The following is a 27,951-nucleotide window of genomic DNA, read 5'->3' on the forward strand; positions in this document are numbered from 1 at the left end:
ATAAAGAGAGAATTTGATGTTAAAAAGACTGTAAATGAGGCAGATATCCACTTGATATGACTAACTCAGACAGCTGAAGCCTCATATAAGCTTCTTATAAACTTTTAAATGCATTTTTGCACAAAATGACTGTGTGGACACACTGTGGATTTTTGGCCTCCATCACTTACATTGACAGCACATTTGAAGGGGATCTTTTAATATCCAGTACGAACAGGAAGAATGATTACCGCAAGGAAAACCTATTTTGGTGTTCTTATGGGCACCTAATTGAAAAATTGTGAACCTATCCTTTAAAGAGTTGATCTTCAAACCCATAAATACTACATGTATCATACAAGTTCCTTATTCATGGCCAATTTTGTTGTTTATTCCATTTAAATACTGTAGTCTTTTGGCTTATCTTTTACTTATCGTCCATGTCTATCTGACTGCTCCACACTCTAGTCCAGTAGGTGGCGGTAATACACCTTTAACCTGGATTGCCACCACTAGTTTTCTGAGAGCAAAATTGGCAATGCAGTAAATAGTTAAAGGGGGGTATCGAGGAGAGTATCCAGCAAAAGTGGTGTTGGATACTGCTTGGGAAAGGGGAGTAGGGAAAATGAAGAAAGATTGTTTTATTTTCAATATAAGTAAAGAGGTGGAAGTAGGAGTGGCTCCTCTAATACACTGGTCAGTTGTACCACGATGGATACCACCCACACCAGAAATAGTCCTCAGTATATCAGAAAGCATAAGAACACATGGGAGTACTGTATATCTGGGCATGGTAAAGGAAAGGCTAAAAAACAACTGGGAACATTATCTCCAGATTTATACAGACGGAGCTCAAGATTCCAAAACTGGAAGATCAGGCTTTGACTTTTACATCCCAGACCTTGAAACTGATGACTCTCTGATGGAGTTTCAGTGTATACAGCAGAGCTAATAGCTATAATGTGGGCACTACAGTGGGTAGAGGAGGCCAGGCTGAGGAGGGCAGTCATATGCTTAGACCGAAGAAAGAAAACAAGTTAGGGACCTGGCCGGACCTTGTGGTGGAGTTGTTGGTTCTGTTGTATAAAATTGAACATGCCAGTGGCTCTGTTGGGTTTTCTTTGGGTACCAGCCCATGTTGGGGTAGAAGGGAATGAGGCAGCAGACATGGTGGCTAAAAGGGCACTGAAGAGAAACATTGATCTGAGTGTATGCAATGTGAATGTATATCTATCATCAAGGAAAACATAACAGCTGTGTGGCAGGAACAGTGGGAAAATGAAAAGAAGGGCTGTCATTACTTGTTGATACAAAAGCGTTTAAAGACTGAGCGTTGTTATCTAGACAACGTGAGAAGGCACACTGCCATTATGACTAAGACTAAGACAAGGACACTGTGGATTAGCATGGGGCCGAGTGAAGATAGGCAAGCATGAGGATGGACTCTATGGAAACTGCAGAAAACAACAAATATTGTAAACATCTACTTATGGAATCTATCTTATATGAAAAGCAAAGAGCACGGCTATAAGAGTGGATTATTGTAATGTGGGACACTGCCAAATGTGGGACACCTAAGCTCAAATGCATCTATTTCTTTTTCTAACAAATGCTAATGAAAAGGACTGCCATTAAATTAAACCTGGGGTGTTGTAATTAAAGTCACATGACTCCACACATGTGATGCTACAGATTGGGGTGGGGTAATCTTCCAACAGGAAATACCTGCTGTGAAGTCCATATGGTGAAGTCCAGTAAATGGGTAGTGACAAAGGATTTAGAGTTGTCAGATTGTGTTTATGATATATCCATGCATCAAACATGCTATAATATGATTAAAACATGTTTCATATTTTTATTTCAGTTAACCTTTCCTCATCCCACTTTAGAAAATGTGGTTTGAAATGTGGTACAACATGATTTTACTACAGTAATATAGGTTCTTAAATTAGTGAAATATGTATTTAAGCACATTAAATGTGCAATACCAACAGTTATTCACGGGTCTTTAGTCTTGTAATAAAATACAAATATCAGTGCCAATTGCAAAAAATTGTCCCACGTTACTGTAATTCACCCTACCACAGTATCACGTATGGGAATACAGACAGTCAAACTGAGGAACTTCTTAATCCCAATGAGAACCAGTCAAAGACCGTGAAAGCAGTCCTTGAATTCATTACAACAGAATTACTACACCTTTGAAAATACATACCCCGACCTGCAACATAATCCCGACTTGCGGGAGGCAGCAAGGCATGTAGCCTGCCGGAAATGAAGAAGCAGAAGCAGAACGCAGATGCAGACGCAGAAGCAGCAGCAGAAGAAGAAGGAGTAGAAGAAGAAGAAGAAGCCAAAATAGTGCAGACGAAGAAGAAGAAGAGGCAGAGGGGGGAAACACAACAACTTCTGCACCGTGGCAGCAGAGATGAACAGTGATCAACAGCAAAAAGTAAGCAAAGATAGTTTATTACCGTAACAGAACTCATACCCGACCGTTCTGTGTTTTAATATTATTAACAACCATTACGTTATTCTCACTATATAGCCATGTAGTAGACCAAATGCCTCAAAGGAGTTGTCTTTTTTTGTAACTTGGCGAGCTGTTCGTAAACAAAGTTAATTGTCTAGCTAGCTACATGGAGGTAGCCCGCTAACTAACCTAACTCTAATCATAATAACGTGTTTTTGTGAGAATTTATTCTTTAAATTTACCCCAAAGCACCAGAGCGTCATTTAGGGGATCCGAGGAAGCAACGTTGCACTTCAAAAAAAAAACAAAATATAAGGTTAACACCTTCCACGATAGAAACATTACAACAACGTTAGTAAGACTAGCCGAATAATAGCTGTTGAAAAGCTATTCGGCAGGATGAAAGGGCTTCAAGGCCGCAACCAACGTTTATTTTCTTTATTGATTAATCAGAAAATGTTGAAAAATGTCGATCACTGTTTCCCAAACCCAAAATGCAACCTAAAATGTTCCTTTTTGTCCCAAACAACAGTCCACAACCCAAAGATATTCAGTTTAGTATCATTAAAGACTAAAGAAACCAGAAAATATTCACATATGAGAAGCTGGAGTCAGATAATTGAAAAAAAGGGATTCAAAATGATTAATCAACTAGCAAAATAGCTGGCGATTAATTTTCTGTTGACTATTGACAAATCTGTTAATCAACTAATTATTGTAGCTCTAGAAGGGTTAATATTATATGAAGAGCTGATCAAACTGAATGTGCAAACACACATTCGCATTGCTGTGTTGACATGGCTATGTTAAATAACATAGTTGTAGCTATAACTCGAGGTAAACTCATCTTGTCCTTTCACATCACATTCCTGCTTCCTGTATAAGTTACTCACATTTTAAATGAGCTGTGTTTTTCTTTTAATAAGAGCAGACAACAGGAAAGTTAATAAAGAGTTCATGGGAGCTACAGCTGTTTATGAGTACTTATTTTATCCTCTATTCCAGGTTCATATATCTATCCAGAAGGGATCATCATTTCCTCCTCTGCTACAATGCAACAGTTGCTGTCCTCCGGGTAAAGTGCACTGTCCTTTCTGTACACCAACTTTTTTCAAACCCCAAATACCCACCAGAGTTAGGATTCATTTGCAAGATCATCTAAGGAGAGCCGTCTTCATTGGAGGTAAGCTTTCTATGTTTTTTTATTTTATTTTGTAATTAATTGACAATTTCAGAAATTTTTTTTCATCAGCAATTTATTAATAATGAAGTCTGCCATCCATATTTCAGAGTACACAATCCACAGATGTAGTCTGGAGTGCAGAAACAGGCCCCATTACCACTGTTTGTACTGCAAATCCACGCTACTAAAGAAATATGACTTCACCCATCACTTATCAGCCTGCCAAGAGTCCCATATGTTGCGAGCCATAAGATCTTCACAATTACAGACATTCATGGGCATAATAGTCCAAACTGGAGAATTGAATGCCCCAGCGCTGACCCCTGGAGAGAATGACGTCCCTGCATACGACACAGTAAGGCTGCGCTTATGTATTATGCACTTTTAAAGAATAAGGTTGTTGCCAGTAAGAAACATATAGAAAATTGCTAGCCTTTTCTAGCCTAGAGTTGCATATTGTTACTGTGATCTGGTGATGTTGGCTGCAATATCTTTGGAGGATTTAACTGTTATTCTCCAGATAGAATTCTGTATGTCACTGTTTTTGGCATCAAAAGCTCTCTGCATGTGATGTAACAAAACACAGTCAGCTGTACACCAATATAATTTCTTTGCCCATCAATCCATAACCAAACAACATCCTATATGTGCGGTCAGGTGCAGCTGTTGAGAAGGAGAGGAGTCTTTGTTTCTCAAGGATATTGTAGAACATTTTACACACTAACTGAACTCGCAGCAAATTGTCTGAAAACATTTATGATCACAAATTTCTGTAATGTTTTAAACATGTTCTTTGAATGCAAATTTGAATGGATGGACAAACCCCAGAAATGGATATAATTTCACATTCTTAACATTCAGACTTTTATTGTCATTTCTCAGCACTCGCATACATTGAAATGAAATGTATCCTCTACACTTGACCCATCCTATATACTAGGAGCAAAGGGGAACCATTTTTAGGACTATTAAGCTAACATATATGTCTTTTATGGTGGGAGGTAAGCAGAGAACCCGGCAGAACCCCACACAGAAAGCAACAGCCGGGATTCAAACCCTTCTTCTTGCTGTGAGGCAACAGTGCTAATCACTGAGCCACAAGCTGTGCATCATATGTTGATTGTTTATGTAATATGGATTGTCTTTGAACCCCATAGTTTGTTGTTTAAAAAAATGTGTTTTCCTCACAGAAGAACACAGATGACAGTAGCGGAATAATCATCATCCAGGATCAAGACGACCAAAACGGTGGAGAAGGCAGCAGCCAGTCAGGTTCTTCCGTCATCTCCGAGTCAAACCAATGTGACACTGCAGGGATGACAAAGAGGAGCACAGACTCTCCGAAAAATGAACAAACTGTTTCGACAAACTCTGAAAAACCACAAGACTGCGATGAATACTACTTCATGGGCCTTTTGGAAATGTTTAAAAGGTTGTCCCCTCAGAAAAAGGCAGAGGTCAGCATGAAAATCGAGAGACTTCTCTTTGAGGCTGGGTTTGAGTAGCCGAGGGTTTACACACACACACAAACAAAATGATTGTTTATTTTTGTTTACTGGTGATCATGTGTTTTTTTTTGGGGGGGGGGGGGGGGGGGGGGGGGGGGGGGGTTGTAATAAGCAGAGTTTTAGTCACATGGTTGCACATTACCTGAAATACATTATACACAACAGTATCTTTGTGCCAGGCTACTGCACCTCCAGTGGAGCTGTAAAACTACTATTTACAGCTCTTGTGAAGCATTGATACCACTCATTAAGGTGAGATACCTTGTTGCTTTCTGATGTTGGACTGAACTTGAGAACAATAATCTACTCTGGATCTTATGAATATTCTTAAGTTCAGTATGCTGCTAACAGCCACTTTCCTTATACTCAGTATAGCTGCTACCACAGACTGAATTCAATATTTCCTCTGATTGAGCACTAATATGTATGAAAACACCATAGAGTACTGTATTATTATTTTTTTTTTTCCATGCAGATTATCCTGGCAGTTATAAAAGGAGATACTGTGTGTGTGAAACAAAATAGTTGCTCAAAATAAATTGAACAGTTATGGTAGACTTTCACAATAAGACGGAGATGTGTGCTGTATGGTAAATAAAGAATAACCAAATGATGTAGGCAGTTAAGCCTGTTGAACCTACCTCAGACAGATACACAGCCATTTCTAATACACGGACCAGTCTTTGCATGAAGAAATGAAAGCTGTTGTTTGTCAAACCTGAAATATGTTGATATGTTTGTTTTTTTCATTCAAATGAAGCTTCTCTGTGCTGGATTCGAAACCAGTCGTGGTCCAGTATACGACTTACACAAGTGGAAACTTGAAGCCTGCAGTGCACATACAATGAGAATTGACTTTTCAGGGAAGTAGGAGACATCTTGTTTCCAGCAGTTTAACTTTGTAAATGAATAATATTTGCACATTCCTAGATTCTGGATCTTTCAATAAGGGAGGAGTAGATGTAATTTTAAGGATTTTTAACATGATAATCTTTTTTTTTTTAATGGAATTATTGTTATGGAATGGAAACAAATTATTATTCCAAGCAGTAGTAGTACGGAGTATTTGTCTAAATCTTAAAACTACTCTCATTCTTTTTAATTTCCTGTGTTTGATGATCTTATTTTTTGTTTTTATTCACTTTTGTCTTCATTATTTGCTTTTCTTTGTAAAGCATTTTGCAGCTTTGTTCAGGAAAGTGCTACACAAATAAAGTTTTAATATTTTTTATCATAAAACTGTCTGGAGGGGAACCTTAAAGCTCCACCTGATATGTCTCTTTCAAATCTTTTTTGTTAACAGGATAGCAGGTTTAAGTTGTGTGTGTGTGTGTGTGCGCACATAAACCTTTGTCTGGAGAGACACAGAGATCTTTGTACAAGGATTTTAATGGTGGAAATGTATTTGATACACAAAATAACTTATTTTTCCAGGAATGTGAATATCCACAAATCAACGCTTACCTTAATGTGGAAATCAACTGAGGTGCATGATAAAACAGTACAAATGTTATTGACAAAATCATTTTAAGGTCCATTTACTAGCTTTTGCAGAATTCAATGCTCAAGTACTTCACAAATAATAGTTTGAAAAGCTCATAAATGAGACAATATCACATTAAAGTAATGCTTTAAATTCACAGAGAGATTGTGCTAATAGAAAAATAGCATGAGATGCAGTTATAATAATAAAACTGGGGCCTACACATTATTATTAAAGCCACTTGCTGATAAGGATAAATATTTTCAAGAAATCAGTGTAAACTTTACATTTCTGACTCCACAGAAGATTTGGGATCGACTGAACGTTCATTAATCATCTGTCTTGTAGCAGTAAACTCCGTGCTTGTGCTGTGGAGGCGGGAAGCCAAAGCTGCGCACCCCCGGCTCAGAGGGGCCGCAGTTTCTTCTTGGTCTGGTGATGGGATACCGAACGCTTCCGTCAGCCAGCCAGCCAGCATCGCAGTGATCCAAACCTGAGAATTTCCAGGCGGCAAAGAGCTGTCCAACTTTGGCAATCTCTGCTCCGTTCTCCTCACACGCCTGCTGAGCCTCCGTCAGGTTCATCTTTTGAGAGGGCTGAAGATAGTAGACCTTCCCTTTAGAGGAAACACATTTATGGTGGTATTTAGAGATCTTTCTGCAGGCTAGATCATGCAATCAAACAGACCCTTCATTAGGGTATAGACCATTTGATTAGTTTGTTGCAAAGACTCAGGGAATAAGTGTTGCTTTACTTTACACTGTAATGTACACAAACCAAAAGAAAGCTATGGTGTTGGGGTATAAATATTTCTACTATTATGGTGACTGATTTCGGTCATGAGGTAAAAAAAAAAAACTTGACCAATTCTGGGGTGAAAAAGTAAAGTATGGAGGCTTTTTTGTTTGTTGTCAGTCAGTATGTTGTAATTTGTCTTTGAATCCTTGTATGTGGTTTAATTTCTTAGCGTTAGATATCTTCAAACTCATAGTTACTTAAGATTGCTATATAATTGTTCACTTTTGAGCATACAGGTCAATGTAGATTTAATGAGGCTTCATATTGGGCTTTATGAATATTGCACACAATTTCCAGTGACAGCGCCCTCTTAATAAAGGCAACAGAGACAGAGAGATAAAAATTGTGCCTTTTGGCAAAGATAGTTTCAAAGCAGGGAGGTACTTCATCATTGAAACTTCAGTTTAATTCACTGATGAAGACCAAAGGGAGATATTTAATAGGCCTCTTCCATGGAAGACATTTGGACAGGTCACAGGTGTAAATAACTAAATTAATTCCATTTAGCTGTACTGGTTTCAGGGTCCTGGTATTGTGCATGCATGATGACACAGAGCTGATGTTATTAGTGACACCTGTGCTTTTCCTACTCTGACATGTCAACATGTCCTGAGTCATGTTAAATTTCTCAAAGATCACTTCACCTCGCAGTGAGGAGGAGAAGCAGAAGACATCGTAGCGATGAAGGTGGAGCTGGCGTCTGCCGTAGCTCCGGACTCCTGGGCCGAGGTCGTGCCCTCCGCAGGGCATTCTGGGCTGGGTGATGGGGTACTGGACCGTCCCGTCAGCCAGCCAGCCTGCGTTGCACCAGTTCAGGCCTTCCTTCCAAGATTGGAAGAGCTGAGCAAAGGTGGCCAGTGTGGAGTCCTGCTCCTCACAGGCTTGCTGGGCACCCAGGAAGCTCAGGTGGTAACGTCCACGAGGGTGCTGGTAGGGAAACACCACACCTGTGTGGTGGAATTAATCAGACAGCTGTGAATTTGTAATAGTGAGATGTACATCTACGTTACATTTTATGAGGGTTTGCACAGTAAAACTCCTTGCAGTGTTTTGATTACCTTTAAAATATGTACACTAAAATATTTCTATTATTACTACAACTGCTAGTATCTCTGCATCCACTGCTATTAATACATCCCAACCTCCATTAGACTATTAAATAGCACCGAGACATAGATATGAGTGTATCATTTAGATCATGTTTTATTATCGATAGTATTTTATTGCGTTTCCCACCCATTTCATTGTCACCATGATGTGAGTACTTTTTACTGGGCACATGTGTAATATCTGTCTGCTGCTAGCTCTAGGCTCTAGCCTTTGTGTACGTCTATGTATTCTATTTATTTATTTAGTACATCTTTTACCTTGTTATCTTTGTATGATCTGTTCTTTTGCACTAGATGTTTGTCTGATGGCTTTTGTTTAGATGATGTTTAGTATTTGTCATGACTGACATAAGCAGCACTCACGGTCCAAGACAAGGTTAAAGGTTATACTTCTTCTACAAGTACTACTACTCTTCAACTACAGTTACTACCACTAATTAACTAACTAAAGATGTATTACTATTAATATGATCTAAAATATAATGTATTTCTGCTACTGCTACGACTCATCCTGCCAGTGATAACAATGAGACTTATCAGAATCTATTCTAATTTTACAAGAAGTGATTAAATCCTTCTTACAGATGTCATCGGACAGTGAGGGTGAGTGTCAGCAGTCAATATAAAGCAACACATTTATTTCAAGGAATGAGTATGAATTATATATACACAAGCATGCAAGTGTACTAACAAACAAAAAATTAAGCAATGTAAATCTAAAATGTCATTCTAAAGGACTCAAATGGTCAAAACGATCCTGTCTTAGGGTCTTAGGATGTGCTCTGGCTATACATTTTGAGTGAAATTCTTATAATTAGTAAATGTCACACTTTTGTTTTACTTACCTCACAATTAAAAGTGTCTGTAATAATTGAACTCGCATCGGAAGGAAGTGAAAGTGTCAAAGTTTAGGATGAAGTACCTCGTAACTCCAGCTCAACAGACGTGCTCTTGTCCTCCAGTCCGTCTACCACCTCACAGATGTAACGACCTGAATCATTCAGCTGGAGTTCAGTCATCACGAGTGCAGCGTCTCCTGGGAAGTCCTGTCTGAGCTGCACACGACCTCTGATCGACAGGCAACAAACAACAAACCAACAGACACACTGTAAGTAAAAGTTTAAAGAATGATCATCAATTAAATAGTAATTGGTTTTTCCAACAACCTGAAGTCTCCAAAGCTTCGACTGCGGGACCCAATAGCTACCAGCACGTCTGTCTCATGTTCCCCAGCAACAGGGAACCAGGACCACTTGACTCGGACCTCCCTTGGAGAGCTGAGCTCAGGCTCGTACCAAAACCTGCATGGCAGAGTGGCATTACCCCCCCTGACTGAAAACACAGATGACTGAGCAGAGTCCACTTGGAGCTTCACACCGTTGAAATGAACTAGAGGAAATACAGACATTACATTTGAGTATAGAGCTTGAAAATATGACCTTTATATTAAAAATATGACCTTAAGCAGATTGAAATGCAGCTCTAATGTAAACATCTATAAGGATTTACAATATATTCTGTTAATAATGTGCATACTTTCTTTGTTGCCCTTTCCATTGAGGAAATTGTGGTAGAAGAAGCGGTTTGGGATACTGGGGACAGCCAGGGCCCGGTCTGAGAGAGCCAGCTGCACTCCCAACAACAGCAGAGCCTGGACGCAACAAACCATCGTCCTGACTGTAATGACAAATCCTGATCCTGTATGGTGTCTGTACAATCCTCAGACCTGTGGAGAGAGATCTGATTAGCTCTGTATTCCCAATAACACATAGTGGAATAATTACTTTTACTGTATTTGACTGTATTTTCAGTTAATACACAGTCTGCTGTATTTTTAACATTGTGTGTAGTGACAGTACAGTGCCAGTAGAGGCCAGTATGACACCATGTTAGTAAGTTCCGTCTGTTTTCTATAAAACTTCATGTTTCCACTTCGACAACTTTTTGCTGTGTTTTAGATCTTTAAGTAAGTGGAAATAGTTTTATTTTCATTGTAACCAAACACAGTTACTTCAAATTACATATTTATAAAATATAAGCTGAGGTAATTCACTTTGTATTTTCGACAGATTTCTTTCTATAATACAGATAATTCTATTGAGAAGATAATTTTAGCATCAAACTTATTTGCGTCCTTACCCTGATTTGTATCTAAATATATGCATCTACCCGTGAAAACAGTTTCCTCAGTGTTAGGGACCTAACACCTGGACACAGGTGAGCTCATTGAAAAACATGGAATAAAAACGCAAAAGGTTCCTCTAAATTTAGGGAACGTAAGACAAATTTACAGACGCTCCTCTGGCTAATGAGGTGATGCATATTATTAAGATTAAAGAACATAATTAAGACCTTTATTAATATTTGTTGTTCTTCACTCACCGCCAAATAATTCTGCTGTCGTGGTTTTAAATCCCTCTGAAAGGAAAGCTTTGATGGTGAGAAGCTGAAGAAAAAGATGCGCACGTCAGTGTCTCTTCTGATGATCACAGCGTTTATCTGATATCACTGAAGAAAGCAAAAAAAATCCGGGCTTTTGTCTCCGATCTTTGTCGTTAATTAGAAAAAACTTACACCAGATATTTGACACTAAAATAGGTGCAACAGTTCACAATGATACGTGTAGTCTAAAGTTTCCCTGAAGAGTAGCAGAGCCGCTCTGCTGCAGGAACAGTTCAGCCTCTGTGGACTAATGAACCCACCTGAGTGTTTCTACAGCCAGTGAGTGAAAGAGGGACAGTGATGCCAAATATGAAGTCCACCAACATAATTCATACATATTCTAAATGTATAGTGCCAGTGTTTAAACAAATGAAAGAATGAAAAAAGAATTTCCTTATTTTTGTCTAATCTTGGGCAGTGAAGTGTACATTTGTTAATAAACAAATAAATAAATAAATAAATAAATAAATGTTCCTATGAATGTAAATGTTTGAAGTTCATGAGCATTCTCTGCAAAACAACCAAAGATGAAAAAGATTTAAAATGTGAATTATTTTACAGAAAGAAGACTATATGGTCCATATGGATCTAAAACCAAACATCATGTTATTTCCAATTCCAGTTCCATTTTTGTGTGGTCACAGCTTATTTCTCATTTAATAAAATACATACCAAAGCTAAATCTGCTTTAGGATTAACATGAACCCAAATATATTTGGTCTATCTGATTTTTATATTAATGTGATCAAAAGTGACAATTTGTGCACTGGGCGAATTCATGTATTAACACTCGGTCAAGTTGTTTTGGTCCTGTTCCCACAAACATAATTTACAGAATCACTGTTTTTTAAAATCACAACGGGGCCGACCATAACAAATAGGCTCATTTCGTCCAGCTGTTTGTGGAGTAATATCTTGTGATCTTGCATCATTTGCATTGCTCCTAAACTCTGTGAAAGCAGATGTTAGTTGACGAGGGTCCCCACATCTCTCCAGCTGGCGACTGTGGACTGTACTTCCTGGAAGTACTGTGATCTTTTATGGGGAACCCTGCTATGTTGTGGAAAACACACATGATATACACACTCTCATACAGTATAGGCATACACATGCACAGTAGTGACAGATGTGTCAGAGATGCTCCATCCTCCACCACATTCATTTCATAGAGATGAAAGCTGTTGCCAGGGGCCAAACATACCAGGACTGTGAGTTTAGCGGGGAGATGAGGGGCTAACAGGGTGTAATTACTCTCATAAACAGCAGGCCAAAGACCAGTAGTCCAGCATGGAGGAGACTCACAACATCTCTGAGTGGCTGGGACTGAGTTTGTGTTTACATCTTCAAGGAAACATTGAAGACAGGAAAGCAGAATGCAACTTGTTCTGCAAAATGTTGGAGTTTATTCTTTTTATGCAAGTAAAAAGGTCCTACTATACCTTCCTTTCATATCATCTTATGTTGATATGCTTCATGTTACATAGGAAGGTCTAATTTTTGGATCATAACCGCATCTGAACGTTGCAGTAACGCCCCCCTAAAAGCGCTTTTTGATAAGCATGTTCCTCTCCTTCATGTAGCTCCCTTTGTGGTCCCCAGTCACAGATCCAGTCCCCTGTATGTGGCCTCAATAACCAGTCTGTACATGCAGGAAAACGGCCACCAACACCCACTCTGACATGGACATTGTCTGACCAAATGAGACTCTGTCAAGCAGTGGGAATAAAACTATTATGTAACTGGTGACATGCCATATGAAATCTCATACTTCGTGCATGACAAAGCATGTCCTGTGTTTCTTGATTGAAAAGAAACAAATGCGAAGATTTCTTTTAACTTTTTAATTAATGATCTCAGTTCAAGACCAACAATTAATAAAAAACAAAACATGTAAACCGTGTTTATTTTCTACACATCTTTCTACGTACTGTATTTCACATTTGTTGTAAAAACTATTAAATTACAATGAAATTATGTGTCAGGATGAAATGGAAAATCAAGTTAAAATATGTAAAAAAAACAAAACACTGATGTCACATGAGAAACATTAAAACATCATGCAGTAAAAACTACAGTTTGTCATTCCAGTTTGAGTAACAGAGCAGTGTACTGGAGTTCAAATTTTATTTTTCTACATTGGGTATTTTTTCCTCACATCTTAAAACACATATTGCACAGGCCCTGCTTTATTATTCTAGTTTGTGCCGGACAAGTTGGATAATGAGTTTAGTGAGATACATGATTCTTGTTATCTGTCCTCTGTAGACCATTAAAACTACTAAAAAATTGCAGGGTTGTTTGTAATTTCAGAGCCAGGACAGAAAAAGGGTTAAAATTGGCAATTTTGCCTTTAGTTTGGAGTATAATGAAGAGGCGAAAAGCACTATTATCAAGTCAAAATCAACATGAATTTTTAGAAGGAGCAAAAAATATGGACTAAGAGTAAATCTATACAAATTTAAAATTCAAAAGCATGAATACTCAGTAGAAGATTCTCTGTGAGCAATGTCAAACAATTTCATTAACATGAACATAAAAAAATCACTATTTAGAAAGTGCTATAAGTGTAACAGTCCCAGCTATTCAGCCAACAGGATCTTAATCCATCCAGAGAAACAAACAGACGATTCTGTCAGGGATGCGTTGTCCACTGTCGTCTGAGGAGATGGGGACGCTGGATGAGGATGGGGCACTGATAGATGGTGACTGATAAGTTTTTTTAGTCATCGCAGCCCAGCAGCTCCATGCGTAGAGTGATGCGCTCGTGCCACTCCCAGGGGACGACTCGGACGTATCGGGCATAGAACGGCGGCTCAAATACATTCTTCTTATGAGTGTTGTTATCAATGTTGCCTTGGAAAAGCTGCATTTAAAATAAAAAAAGAATGAAAATGACTTATGGGCAATAATTGCTGCATATTATGTATGTTATCTTCAATTCTGTGCAGTTTATCTAGGAGGAAAATTCTATTATAAGAAGGAACAGGTGATAAGGAGGGAGGCTGCTGGTTCTGCATGGTTAATGAGTTTGAAACTAACATATTGAAGTAAGGTTTTAATTCCTATTGGGTCCAACTATGTTAGACCTGCACATTTTCATGATTCTCTGGGTGAATACATCCACCAAATGTCTCAATAACTGATTGTCATAAATGCCTATCAAAATATCCCAGAGCACAAGGAGACGTCATTAAATGTCTTGTTCTGACCAATCAAGTTTCCAAAATTAAAAAATATTCTCTTTATTAGAATGAAAAACTAGGAAAGCAGCAAATTCTCACATTTGAGAACCCATAACCGTCAAATATTTGCCACATTTTCCCTGAAAAATGGCTAAAACCATGAACTGACTATTAAAATAACAAAATAATATTTTTTTCTGATCAATTAATTGACTAATTGGTGCAGCTCTATTTACAACCCAGATCCTATAAGCCCCACCAAAACGTTAAAAGCACTCAGACAAAGCCCCGGGCAGCATGGTTATGTCATTAGCCTGTCAGCTCTGTGCGCAATAAAAACATCAAAGGTTGTTTTATAGTTTTATTGGATCATCTGGGTCCAGCTACCGTAATAAGAACAGCTCAAATTCTCTAAAAAAGGAAAAGGAGAAAAATATTTCCTGGTTCTCTCAGAGAGAAGGGTCAATGCTGAGCAACAAGTCTTCCACTGCTCCACGAAGGGAAAAATCTATCTTATCATAAAGGGAAAGAAATAAACAAAAGTGCTGACAGGCTGATAACCATGTATAACTTTTTTAGAAAATAAATTTTAGGGATCAACATATGTCTGACCTTATCATTGCTGGTGTCCTCATCCTTCACCGTACTCCAAGACTCTCCATCGTTACTGTAAGCAACTTTAAACACTGACACAAACTGTACTACCCCGAAGTCCTTGGCCCCCTGAGTGATGATGCCTGTGAGGCGCTTTGTCTTCTCTAGATCGACCTAGTGAGGAAAACAAGAAGAAAACAGTTACACTCAAAAGCCACATGAACAGTGTGAAGGTGCTGCTGAACTTCCTCATGCAAACACTGACCAATTATAACAGTTTACGACTAAGGACTCTCTCACCTGGATCCACTCTGATCGGTTGTTGTGGGCAGGAGACCAGGCGTTGGTCTTTCCCTGCTTATCCAATCGGGCAAACTGAGGGTGCCATGTGAAGGTATCAATGCCCCATGTGCGGTAAGAGCTGGAGGATGAAAGTTGCCCATCTGAGATGAGGCGAGACTTCATTCCCAGAGGCTCTGAGCAACCTGCCGTGTTTGAATAAACTGTGAATAAAAGAAAAAAAAAAAAAAAGAAGACGGAAAGACGGAGGGACGGAAAAACAAAGCGACAGGAAGAGAGAGAAGAAAACACCAGTGAATACACCCAAAGAAAAGAGGAATCAACTTCATCCACCATTCAAAGAAAATCAGGAACATTGAGAAAGAGTTAACCCACCAAATGCCCAAGTGGAAGGAAAAGAAAAAAGCGTAAAGACAGTCGAAGAATGCATGCGGTGATGTGCATAGAGCTACATATGTAGTGTGTATACATGTTTCTCTGTTATGTTCAACAAAGACAAAAGACAGAAGAATAAACAAGTAAGATGTGTTTCTGTCTAGCTTTTATTGCTACACAGCATGGCTACCCACAGAATACTGGTTATATGATACATTTTCTATGTGGTCTAACCACGGCTAGATGTTACACAGTTGAAAAACACCCTTTGTCATTTTACTTGTCAGTGTGACCGCAACAAGAAGACGTCAACACAATAAAACAAGAGACAAAGGGAAAGTTAAACAAAAGAGTCTTCCCTCACTTCACCCTCCTTTGGGGATTTAGACATATTTGTTTGAACTGGGGTTCAAAATGGAAAGTTCACTAAGGCCATGACTTGACTTAAACCTTATGTCATCCATCCTTTTCCATCAATATCACATGTGTGTCTGTATCTACTATTACAATCTGACAAGTTTCTGAACTTGCATTGTGCTTTTAAACTGGGTGTTTTCTGAGTGTTTACCATTGAGTCCACAGCCCACCAGCTCCATGCGCAGCGTACAGGCCCGGCGGCAAACCACAGGGATGATACGGATGTACTGGGCCACAATAGGAGGGTCGAAAAGATTCGTCTTTGTGCTGTCGTTATCTGCGTTACCCACAAACACCTGCAGCACACAGGCAAAGAGTATGAGGCAGGTCAGTGGAGGAAGAAGAAACTTTTGTAGAATCTACTTTGTAAGATTGCGTAAAAGCTGCTGGTACAATTAAAAACATGGTATGTAACCAATATTTAGTACGAGATAAGGTCTAACCTTGTCTCTCCGTTGACCTTCCACTTTGTACGTGGTGTAAGTGTTCCCATCAAAGCTGCTCGCCACCTTGAAGGCCTTGATGTATTCCGCTGTGCCCATGCGACTGGCACCCTGAGTGATGATTCCTGTCAGACGCATCTTCTTCTGCATGTTGATCTGGTTTCAACAACAAGAGGTCGAGTGTTAATCAGCTTCACAGCTCTCATTGGTCAGCGTGTGTGACCTCACGGTTTTTAGTGTTCAGTCTGGCTTCTCTCACCTCAATCCAGGGGTTCCTGTCGTGAGTGGCTGACGTCCAGGCGTTGACGATGCCTTGGTTGTTGAGCCGAGCCAGCTCCGGGCCCCAACGCTGAAGACCCAGAACGCCGTAGTGCACAGAAGAAGCAGAAATCTGGGACTCGACGATTGCTCCTCCCTCCATTCCCAGCAGAGAAATACAACCTAGGACACAGACATTAAAATATTACCAAGGATGGAAGCATGTCATTACATTTTCTCCCTGATTGTCCCTAATTCTACATCTACCTCTTCCTATTTCCCTACAAATCATGGAAACTGAAGCTATACACTAAATAGTTAGTCCAAAATGGTAATCTTGCTTTGATTTGTTTATTTTGCATTTTCCAATTAAAATAATCTGTCATATCAAATATTGTATCATTCTCTTGACTTAAGATGAAATCAGTACACATAGTCTTGAATTGGCCAATTCTAGAAACACATTCTTTGATGCTGTACTTTTTGAAAAAGGTTTTTGAGGAAAGTTATACATATTTGAGGAAATGTGTGTGTCAAAATTGGCCAGAGGTGCAATCATTTGAACAATGAATACATTTAAAGAAAAAAAGTGACTGCAATTATATCAAAGTTAGTGAACGTACGTAGCTGGCACTGCTTCCCAACATACGGTGAGGGGCACTGGCAGGTGTAGTCTCCATCAAGATCTCTGCACATCCCTCCATTCTTACAAGGCTGGTTGGCACAGTCATTCACGTCTGAAAATAAGGACATCATATTATTTTCAACGCCTTAAAATTTACTTTAGTCCAGAGTTTGAGAAATATTCTGTGACACGCAACAATCAAAAAAGTTTAAGATGTGGCGCACACCTGCCCGCAAGGGATTCAGAGAGAGAACAGAGGGGTTTTGAAGCAGGTGGAGGAACACAATAGTCTCACTGTCCTCCGACATACAGATGGTGACATGAAGTTTCTCTTAAGTCTCAGATGATGACAGAAATGCCCCTGAGGGCAACATTGAGGAGACGGGACACACTTGGCAACCAGTTCAGAGGGCACAGCAGGTTAAAGGTGAAAGATTACGCTTGATTATTGTCTCATGCAGGAGGACAAAGAGCTCTGATGTCAGTAAAGAGCAAACATTTTCTATTTCAGCTGCACTGATGGTGTTCTCAGCGAATAGATGTCATATCTGAGGTTTTCCTGCTCTCTCTTCCTCTAAAAAAGATCCCATTTCACAGATAGACAGACTTCTTCACAGTAAACATCTGGTCGCTTCCTGTATTCCTTCTGAGCACTGATCATGTAATGCTCTTTGATCTCCAGAAGGTGGCACACTTACACTGTAAACTGTCTACAGCAGTGAGATGAGTACACAGCAGTAAAATGAGCTCTTTTCATTAATCTCTGGACCATAATATTTTCACAAATGGAGGGTAAGTGCAATTATAAACACTATTCAGACCTTACACCAAACAATATGACAACCACAAAGCATAACAGATGCCCATTACTCTACTGACATGTTCATCACTCTCTATTTACTATATAGTGCACAATATTTACTGCCCAGTGTTTAATGTGTGTCTGAATAAATTTATGTGCCCTAAAAAGTTCGCACAGTGGGACAAAAAAAGGTGGCGTCCATGGCATGAACACTACTTTCTCCTATCAATCCTCAATGCAATGTGTTGCATTTTATAGATGCAAAAGTAACAGTGGTGCGAGTCTACACCTGTCAGTGAAGACAGAAAATGATGATGATTCATACGTGCTTGAAATCTCAATTTATTGCTCACTATAGAGTGAACTACTGAGCGTCTATTAAATAGGGGGCAGTGAATGAGTGAATAAGAGTGATTTGGACACAGCCTTTGAATTTCTCTCTCACCATTTAATCACAGACTGCACACGTGGTGACTGCACGTCTGGAAAACCTAGCTTTATACAGTATGTGTTTATTATAATTTGGTCAAAAACAGTAGTTCTTGCAGGGAATTTGTAGTTTTGACTGGATCTTAATGTATGTTTATAAAGAGTTTCTTAACTCTATGCATTGAGACTGTCCTCGACTGCTTGCTGCGGCCAGATCAGGTCAGATGGAATCAGATGTTACACCACCTTCTAAATCAGTGTGACTGCTCTGGACTTTTTCGGCTCTGCAGGGGGTAACGTTAGGACACATAAGCGCTTCAAACTCAATCTGTCCAGTCCAGTGTGCCTGCTCTATCTATAGAACTCTGAGCCAGTGAACTGGGATACTGGGTAGGATGGGTCATCCATCCCAGTAGTCAGTTTATCCCCGTGTCTGTCCCATATCTGTATATTATATATATTATATATCTATATATAATACACCATAATAATGTATCTGTGCCATTATATCATTTAAGCATCATGAAACAATACTGAATTATTGCTTTATTCTACCTGTCTCACTCACCCTAAAGAGACCCTACTTCACATCTAAAGCAGATGACAAGTTGACGCAATGCCACATGGGTCTGTTTAATTCTTGTTCCCGTGAACACTAAGAGGATTGGTCACAACTTAGAAAGAAATGCCTGTATGGTGGTGACAGCGCTTGCACAAACACAGCTAATAACACTGAGAAACAAGTGATCCTACCGAGAGAAGGGCCATGAAACAGCCTTTCTGATTTGCTCTTTAAAATCCGGTCAGCGCCGTGCAGGCTGAGCTGAGCATTTTATTTTGTTAACCTAATTTTCACATGCTTTGGCAACACAGTTGAGTTGACGTTCATGCAGATCAAGCGTAAGTAAAAGGAAATATGGTATCCAGAATTTGAAAGTGCATTGCAAATTTAACACAAGTTGTTCAGCTCAGAAATATTATTTAACTACTAACATGTCATTAATTTTAGCTCTGAAGTTAAGTCTGTATGTCTGAATTTGCTGTATGGGTTTATACCCATTCCTGCACCTCTTCACCAGTCCAGACTACGACGTCTGACTGAATCAAAATTAGAAAATGTTTGGGAGTAGACTACCAGACTGCACAAACACTACAATTGGTGGTCAGGCTGTGGGCTTTGGGAGGGTTCATTCATAACAAGCGCCCCTTTAGGAATAGGAATAGTTACACTGGCTGAGTTATTTTCAAACTATAATTCACCTTTTTTTAATTAGCTGCTTTGAGCAGTCACACACACAGTGCTTATAGCTATTTAAATTCCAAATTATGGGTGTAGATTATGACTCAGAAATACTACATTTACTCTATAGGATTATGACGATGACATTCACCACCCTTGTGAAATAATCCTGGTATTTCATTCATTCTTCCACTAACAACCTCTAAATAATTACTGTACGAGCAAACTTAGTCATTATATTAAGAGGATATGATGGAATTCACTAATATCAAACCTTTCAGCTCACTGGGTCAAGATTAAGTCTGTGAGAAAGACAAACAGTGTTGAACCTGTGTGGAAGGCGTCTGCATGCTAAGAGACTTGGAGTGGTTTTTTACTAATTAGCCAAACAGAGTGACCACACAACCTACTGAATAAGGCCCTTTCATAAGCTGCTGAGCTGACTACACATCCCCTCTACTGCTGATGCTACCACAAGATGGAAAAACCTTCAGTCTTTCACATTTAACCCTTACATACTGTTCATATCCTGACCCTTCATAGTATGGAGCGGTCATTTTTGACCCTGCTCAAGTATCCCTTTATAATTAGTCACTGTACCATATTTTGAGCCACAAATGTATTTTGCATCCATAGATCTCTTATCAGTAATTAATAAACAGGTGATTTATCCTTTATTAATGTTTCAGAGAGCAGAGAGAGTGTTTTCTTTAGGTTTGATACTATTAGTTTATAGAGAAAATATGTTCACAATCACACTATATTATGATTTCATGTTATCTAAAACAGGAGAACAAAACAGCCATAGTTATTTCTATGAATATTATTGTGAAGTGAAGGATGCCACAACACTTGAATGGTAGGTTTCATTATAACCATTAAAACCATCAATCGACACTGCCTGTAAACCACATGCTCTACTTTTCTGTCAATTGTACACAATCAACTCTGCATTGAGTGTGTTAGTCATAAAACAAAGTAAAAAACATTACGTTTATAATCCTTTTTTGTTGTGTAGAAGTTGTATTTCCTTCACTCTTGTCCCCTTGTGATAATAAACTATGGGACTGCAGACTGATCAGAGCAAGATTCGGACTACTGTGCTGCTGCTGTGGCTGGCGTGTGGGGAAGGTGGTGTCGCCTTTGCATAAGAGAAGTCACAAGGGCCTTTTCTCCATGTTGTCCTCCTCTTTAATACTTTCAACTCACTGTCTCCTTTGTCTTCTTAGAATAACAGATCCACCAAATCAGTGAAATCAGGGGCTCAGGTGCTTTTTATAGTCATATGAAAGCTGCCCTCCACTATAGGGAGAACTATGTTGGGCAACCACTATGTTGGTTGTGTGGGAATTGATGGGTTTGATTTGTTACTTTATATAAAGGCTTGTTTGCAGGTGCAGATGCCCACCTGGATGGGAACCCTGGCAAATATAGCAGTATGTTGGGAACACAGGCAGTTCTTGTGACAGTGTCAACATCCCCATTGAGCCCTGTCCTCACTGTCCCAATGACAGAAAGACACACACATGCAAATCTATAGTTTCACTGTTTCAAGATTCCCCATAACCACTCTTTACCTCGATTTGACTGCCCCTAGTGACTTGAAAATCCAATTGAATAAATACAGGTCAAATTTGACCCGGAACACCCTCTATGTACAAATATTTATAATAGCTGCACAAAAATAAATTATTATGAAATACTTCAATTTTTGTATATCCTGGGACACTTTAGGAAAAGTCCTAAAAATTCAGGCTTAAAGAATGTTGTTTAGGGTGTTTTTACTGCTTTCAAATGTCAAAATGGGTCAAATTTGACCCGAACAGTGTGGAAGGGTTAAAGAGAAATCATCTGAAAGTGGGTCAAGTTGCTATTTGTGTTACACATTCTACTGACTTGTTCTGACAAATTTGGCTGTTGTATTTATGGAAAATAAATCTTCTGGAAAGTGTTAAGGGCTTGTGTTTTGAACGTGACTGTGTTTGCGATGGTGCCTTCCTCCACCTTTCTCCTTCTTTACTTGCTTCTCATTTGATAACTTTTCTTGCACTGTTGTTTTTTTTTTGTTTTTAATTGTTGATTTTATAATTTGATAATCAAGTTTTAAGCTTGTTTTTGTTTTATTATTCATGAGTTCTGAATTGTTTTTATTCTGTTTTAATTTATCTTGATTTTTATGTTTTTATGTGAAGCACTTTGAATTACTTCCACTATAAGAATTGTGCTACATAAATAAATGTTGATTGACTGATTGATTGATTGATTGTACGAATATATGTCCCTCCCATAAAATCAAATCAATATTACAGTAACATTCCAGATTTATACACTAATAAACTGAGGTAAAGGGGATGCTGTTACAGTGTATTTGGCAACGCACTTCTGAAAACATTCCAGTAGATCCAAAGATTTAATATTAGGGTTGAATCCAGAAGAAACACAGTTATGTTGAAGCGGAAAGAAAAATAATGGATCTTTTATGCAAGCCAAAAGACTGACAGGAAAAAGACTAGTGTTAAACAGTGAGTTAGGCAGATGCTATCAAGTCTTCCACAAAGGTTTGAGGACAATTTATTGGTTTTGTGATATGTATGGACCTTATCATTTGTTGTAAAATTCCACAATGTGTACTTTTGTTTATACAGCTTTACTTTTTGTTCCTATGTGTGCATATCTAAAGCAATAAACAATTAATACATTGTCTAAAAAAACGTTGTATGGATTCCCAGCCTCAGCTCACAGTAAGAGATCTTACTTACTGATCTGGCAGTGCACTCCCTCAAAGCCGGGCTGACACTTGCAGATGTACTCGTTGAAAACGTCTCCTCGTCTGGTCGGAGCGATGACCTCGCACGACCCATCGTTCTTACAGGGGTTAGGACTGCAAGGTCCTGAGAGAAGAAAGATGGAAAAGGGTAAAAAGAGTTAAGTTTTTTAGTTAAGTATGTAATTAGCCCTGATTTTTCTCCAAATGTTTTCCTCTTTGCTCTACCTGTCTCTGTCAGGTTGCAGTTGTCTCCACCGAATCCATCCGCACAGATACAGATGAAGGGATCCTCGCCTACCCCCGTCACACACGTTCCTCCATTATGGCAAAGATTCACCTCACAGTAGTCACCTGAAGAAATGAGAGAGAGAAAAACAGTGAGTAAAAGGCAAAAAAATAACTTATACAACTCTTAAAAATCCACCCTACAACACTGTAACACAGCTACTGCCAGCGCACCTCTCATTTGTTGTACAATGGTGGCGTATTTTACTTATTACCATGGATACCAGACACACAAAGTTCTCCACAGCCAGTAGCTACAAAACACACATGTTGTTTTGAGTCATTTGCTTCATCTTGAAAATTTTGGAAACTTCTGGATTTAATTTTAAATCCCAGTTGAACTGAACAAACTTCCTCTCACTCCCTGGAGCTTGCCAAAAGTAATTATAGGAAATGTGGGACATTGATCCCTTTGGTAGAAGAAAATAACACAGGTTTTGGTGAAACAAAAAGTAAAAAGACAACAATTCATCCCAAAATAATCCCTTGAATGCACGTCATATTGCATGGGGATTTATATGTAACAGCATAAAAGCATCTAAAGGTGGATTTTTCATGGATAATAGTAAAATACATGCTGAGTTTGGGAGAGATTTGTGGCATTGTTGGATCTTTTCTTCTCTTAACAACTGTACTAAACAGTTAAGGTATCAGAGTCAGTATTGGGAGGGAAAAACGAAGCATCAGTATATCCCTAGTTCAGCTGTGTTTCCTCTGTCGCCGGTGTGTCTGGTCTGAGTGATTTTTATAACAGAAGTTCTGCAGCTTCAGCTGCTGAGTCATAGATCCTGGCTGGATCAGGAATATGATGGCAGAGACCTTCAGCAGGAGTGGCAAAACACACATATATGAGTCACACTTGAGCTATCAAAACTGCAAAACCTTTAACCTTAATCATTAACTCGTAATCATTGTGTTATTCTTTACTCAGCTGATTAAAATCAGAGTCATTATTCAAGCTCTCAGCAGCCTCAGGTGAAATTTCTGGACTTTTTAGTAATTTTCCTTTGCATCATTTGTGAATACAGTAGACTTATCGCCACAATTATGTAGCATAGAAATGCTATATTGAGTATTTGAACATGATCATTGTTTTCCTTATTGGACATCACATTCACTCTCTTTTACACTAGAACTGGTCTGACAGCTGTTGTCAAACCTCTTTGAACTGGACAGACTGGCTTTACTACCGAAGTGACAAACCTGTTTAGCGTGTGAAAAAATCTGAGCACAGATGTTTTGAAAGACGCATAAATTGACCACGTGGAGCAATTCACAGATTAAATGACATCAGTTTTGATAGATTTTAATGTGGGTTAATTGATGTGAAAACAAAACTTTCAAAGATGCATCACTGGAGATAAAAGTAGTAATAAGTTAAAATTATTCAGCCTCCTCTGGTTAAATTGATGCTGACTTCGTGGGAACATTTTGTGTTTCCAGTGTCTTGGATAGTAAATGGGAAAACAAATCTTAAACGAACACATTTTTATGCGGCCAAGACTGACAGCAGAATGTGTTTATGTGCGGGATTAAGAGATTGTAGGATTAGCCGCAGAAGCATTCAGCTCTTTCAGGAATGAGCAGTTACACAACATGACAGTGCAGCGGCTCACGATTAGCTGAGGACACGCAGCACACCTGACTGACAGGTGGGCAATAGATCCTCAATGTACACAAAACATCATGGCAGCGTAAGAAAACATACAGCTCAGACACAGAGCAGTTAAGGCTCCTAGCATGTTATTCAAGTCGAACTAAAGTTAGGTGAGGGGACAGCTGGTTCAAGTTGACTCCAGACTAGAGCACATATGGCGTTATTTTCTTCTCCATCTGCACCAGCTCTTAGCGTGATCACAAAGGTGAAAGCTGGTACACAAATACAGTGCAATGTACGCACAAATAACACATGAACACATCTGTTGTTTACAGCATCATCTCATTACATTTCAGAGACTATTCTTCAATTCAGCCGGTGCATGCAAGAAAAAAACACACAAGAACTGTTGACCGCTGCAAGTGACGTTTCTTTTACAGACCTGCCTCTTACAATATAACCACTGTGTACAAAATAACAGAGTCTCACATGTAATTACTCACTCTACAATGAGAATAATAAACTGGAAACTTGGAATATAGGGTGAGCAAATTACATATTGACTACTTTTAGGGGGGAAAACCCCCAAAGTTTAAAAATAACTTTGGATGACATATTGAACACTATTGAAGATAATAACTTATAAAAATATCTATATTTGATTTTGTGTGACCAACCTGTTGCACATCTACCCTTTGGTCATTCATTATAGCCCCCACTTTTCCCATCACTAAGAGACCTTAACACACACAAAACAGGATCTTTAACAGTCAGTAACATGGCCTCCAAAATCTTAGCGAAGCCACAAAAGCAGCTGAGTAATATGTATGATGAACTCTTGAGAAGTAAAGCTGACAGAAGTATTGATGACCCTTCTCACCCACTGTACAGTGAATTTGAACTTCTACCCTCAGGGAGATGTTATAGATTACTGATTGCTTTGTCCCAAGGTAACAAATGAAACTAGGATCCGGTAGGATTATGAATGTGTATGCTGAGATGACGTTTTGTCGTGTGATTGTTTTTATGTTTTTATGACATGGCTTATAGTGAAACTGAAGGCAAATTTCCACATTGTGGACAATAAAGGTTTCGTATTCGTAAAGTAGCAGGCCTGTGACCTGGTTTGGTTGCTCCATCGTCATGGGAAAAGGGAGGAAAACGGCATGGAAAATAAGACTAGCTGGCATAGTTCTGTGCCAAAGTCTCCTTGTGGATGGCATGGTGAAAAATGAATGAGTTTTGGTGTTAGAAGTAGAAGTTATACAATCTAGACAACAACATGAACAGACTAGTTTGATCACAGCACTCCTATAAGCTATATGAATGTGATTAATATGCTCTGATATGTGTCTCTGATTTAAAAAAATGACTAACCTCTGACTGAAGACAGACAAAGCAGAGGAGTCACTGTTGTTAAATACACTGTTATTACATTTCCAGGACGTTTCATATTTGTTTACATGTACACAAAACATCATGGTAGCAGAAGAACAGCAGCCACATACAGCTCAGACAGTCAAAACACTTATTGTCTCCAGGTTTTACACAGAGCACTTAAGGTGGTGTCAAAGGCTCCAGGTTGGCAGCGCTTTTTTTAAAGTCGAACTAAAGTTAGTTGAGGGGACAGCTGGTTCAAGTTGACTCCAGACTGAGGCACATATGGCGTTATTTTCTTCTCCATCTGCACCAGCTCTTAGCGTGACCACAAAGGTGAAAGCTGGGACACGAATACAGTACAATGTACACACAAATAACACATAACAACTGCTGACTGCTGCAGGTGACATCTCTTTTACAGCCCCGCCTCTTACAATATAACTGCTGTGCACAAAATAACAGAGACTCATATGTAATAACAGAGTGTCACATCTAATCACTCATTTTACCATGAGAATAATAAACTTGGAATATAGGGTGAACAATATATACATATTTACTGATTTTAGGGGGGAAAACCCCCCAAAGTTCATAAATAATGACTTTGTGGATGACATGTTAACACTGTCAAAGATAATAACTTATAACATTATCTATATTTTAATTTGTGTGATCAACCTGTTGCACATCTCCCCTTTGGTCATTCATTATAGCCCCCACTTTTCATTCCTTAACAGGATATTCACGAGTCAGTAAAATCAGCAGGCCTATGAACTGGTTAGGTTGCTCCATCGTAATGGGAAAAGGGAGGAAAATAGCATGGAAAATAAGACTAGCTGGCATAGTTCTGTTCCAGAGTCCCCTTGTGGATGGCATGGTGCAAAATGAATGAGTTGTGGTGTTAGAAGTAGAGGCGATACAAACCAGACAACAACATGAACATACTAGTTTGATCACAGGACTCCTATAAGCTATATGGATGTAATTAATACACTCTGATACGTGTCTCTGGTTTAAAAAAAAAAAAAAAGACTCACCTCTGACTGAAGATAGGCAAAGCAGAAGAGTGACTGTTGTTAAATACACTGTTATTACATTTCCGGGACGTTTCATATTTGTTTACACACTTTGTTCCGTAAGTTTGTCGGGAGCGACGCGGTACCGTTGAGCCTCCAATCGGTGCTGCCTTTACTGTGCCGTCGGAAATATCAGAATCACAAGTGGAGCACGAAGCACCGACGAAGTGATGAATGAGTGAGCTGGGATTTTCCGATAATACCCGAGTTAACAACATGTGACGTGATAGAGGGGGCGGAGAGCTCGGGGACAGGTCGCCACCACACACAGGGATATATAATTTAAGGGCTTGTTGTTTGACATTGTTTGTGCAAAGTTTATTTTTGCTCTTTCTTAAATTTAAGAGGTATCATGCATTTTGGTCATTCTTCTAATTTGAAACAACAGCTGCAAATGCAATTTAGCTACAAGTTGTTTTCAATTATATATATATATTACTTTGCTTTACTTTTATTTTCATTTTTCTTTACTTATATATGTTTTTTTGACAATTCTGTTTTTTATTGAAAGATCAATCAGATTTAAACAGTTTGACATCTTCCTCCTACAATGATTGTTCTCTCATTTCTTTTTGTGAACATACAGTCTTATATTTTAGTAACAAATTAACTTGGGCAAGTTAAAATGTCAACATCAGTCACAAAACCGGTGAATAAAAATAAGCCCTGGCACTGCTTGGTGATCTAAAATAAGAAGAAAAACTGCCTGCATTCTAAGAAACATAGTAAATGTTGTTGTTATTCTCAATTTGAATGCACAATAAACGATTGGTCTCACTTAATGTTTCGTTAGGAGCATTTGAAGGCATCACTACCCCTAGAAGCGTGTTTTTAATTAGCTCCAGGGACTACAAATGAGTTATTTCGCGCACTGATCATTGCATGTGAAAATGAAAATACCTGTAGCTTAGAATGGCCTTACAATGCTACACATCACACATCAAGACAATAATTAACATATTTAATGTGTAAGAGTAGATTTGGGGAAGGAAACGTGACATTTTGAGGGATAACAGAATTTGGTGCTTTGAATTAATCCCCGTGAGAAAGTGTGCATTTCACTCTTGCCAGCTATTTAGGAACAGTGCAACCACAGTGTAGTGCTGTGTCCAGCTCCAACTGTGAGGCCACTATTTCCTTGGCCAAGGGTGATTATACGTGTATTACTAATACCAAACATTAGGCTACCATTAATTAACTTTATAT

At 38.9% G+C, this 27,951-nt stretch overlaps 3 protein-coding genes across 4 annotated transcripts; 1 reads left to right on the forward strand and 2 right to left on the reverse strand.

Annotated features, from left to right (window-relative positions):
- The first annotated feature begins 2,308 nt into the window (after window positions 1–2,308).
- LOC121897859 lies at window positions 2,309–5,214 on the forward strand. The gene is made up of 4 exons (XM_042412628.1): window positions 2,309–2,431; window positions 3,458–3,635; window positions 3,743–3,990; window positions 4,826–5,214. Exons 1-4 carry the CDS (start codon window positions 2,408–2,410, stop codon window positions 5,138–5,140), a joined length of 765 nt encoding a protein of 254 aa, XP_042268562.1. The 5' UTR covers window positions 2,309–2,407; the 3' UTR covers window positions 5,141–5,214.
- Window positions 5,215–6,518: 1,304 nt separating this feature from the next.
- On the reverse strand, window positions 6,519–11,345 carry LOC121898446 (hyaluronan and proteoglycan link protein 3-like). The gene is made up of 6 exons (XM_042413519.1): window positions 10,916–11,345; window positions 10,070–10,259; window positions 9,700–9,922; window positions 9,456–9,601; window positions 8,069–8,371; window positions 6,519–7,242 (listed from the first exon to the last, which is right to left on the reverse strand). The coding sequence occupies exons 2-6, from the start codon at window positions 10,200–10,202 to the stop codon at window positions 6,956–6,958; spliced, it is 1,092 nt and encodes a 363-aa protein (XP_042269453.1). The 5' UTR covers window positions 10,203–10,259; window positions 10,916–11,345; the 3' UTR covers window positions 6,519–6,955.
- A 1,456-nt stretch (window positions 11,346–12,801) lies between these two features.
- Window positions 12,802–27,152, reverse strand: LOC121895604 (EGF-like repeat and discoidin I-like domain-containing protein 3). 2 transcript variants are annotated; one of them, XM_042408942.1, is made up of 10 exons: window positions 26,707–27,152; window positions 22,633–22,758; window positions 22,400–22,531; window positions 17,168–17,281; window positions 16,546–16,727; window positions 16,287–16,442; window positions 15,995–16,139; window positions 15,052–15,236; window positions 14,770–14,925; window positions 12,802–13,838 (listed from the first exon to the last, which is right to left on the reverse strand). In XM_042408942.1, exons 1-10 carry the CDS (start codon window positions 26,780–26,782, stop codon window positions 13,695–13,697), a joined length of 1,416 nt encoding a protein of 471 aa, XP_042264876.1. In that variant the 5' UTR covers window positions 26,783–27,152; the 3' UTR covers window positions 12,802–13,694. The 2 variants fall into 2 exon arrangements, with proteins under 2 accessions (XP_042264876.1, XP_042264867.1); XM_042408933.1 differs by having other exon boundaries at window positions 15,052–15,254.
- Window positions 27,153–27,951: the final 799 nt, after the last annotated feature.

This window comes from Thunnus maccoyii, chromosome 1 (assembly GCF_910596095.1).
Source record: "Thunnus maccoyii chromosome 1, fThuMac1.1, whole genome shotgun sequence".
Lineage (NCBI taxonomy): Eukaryota > Metazoa > Chordata > Actinopteri > Scombriformes > Scombridae > Thunnus > Thunnus maccoyii.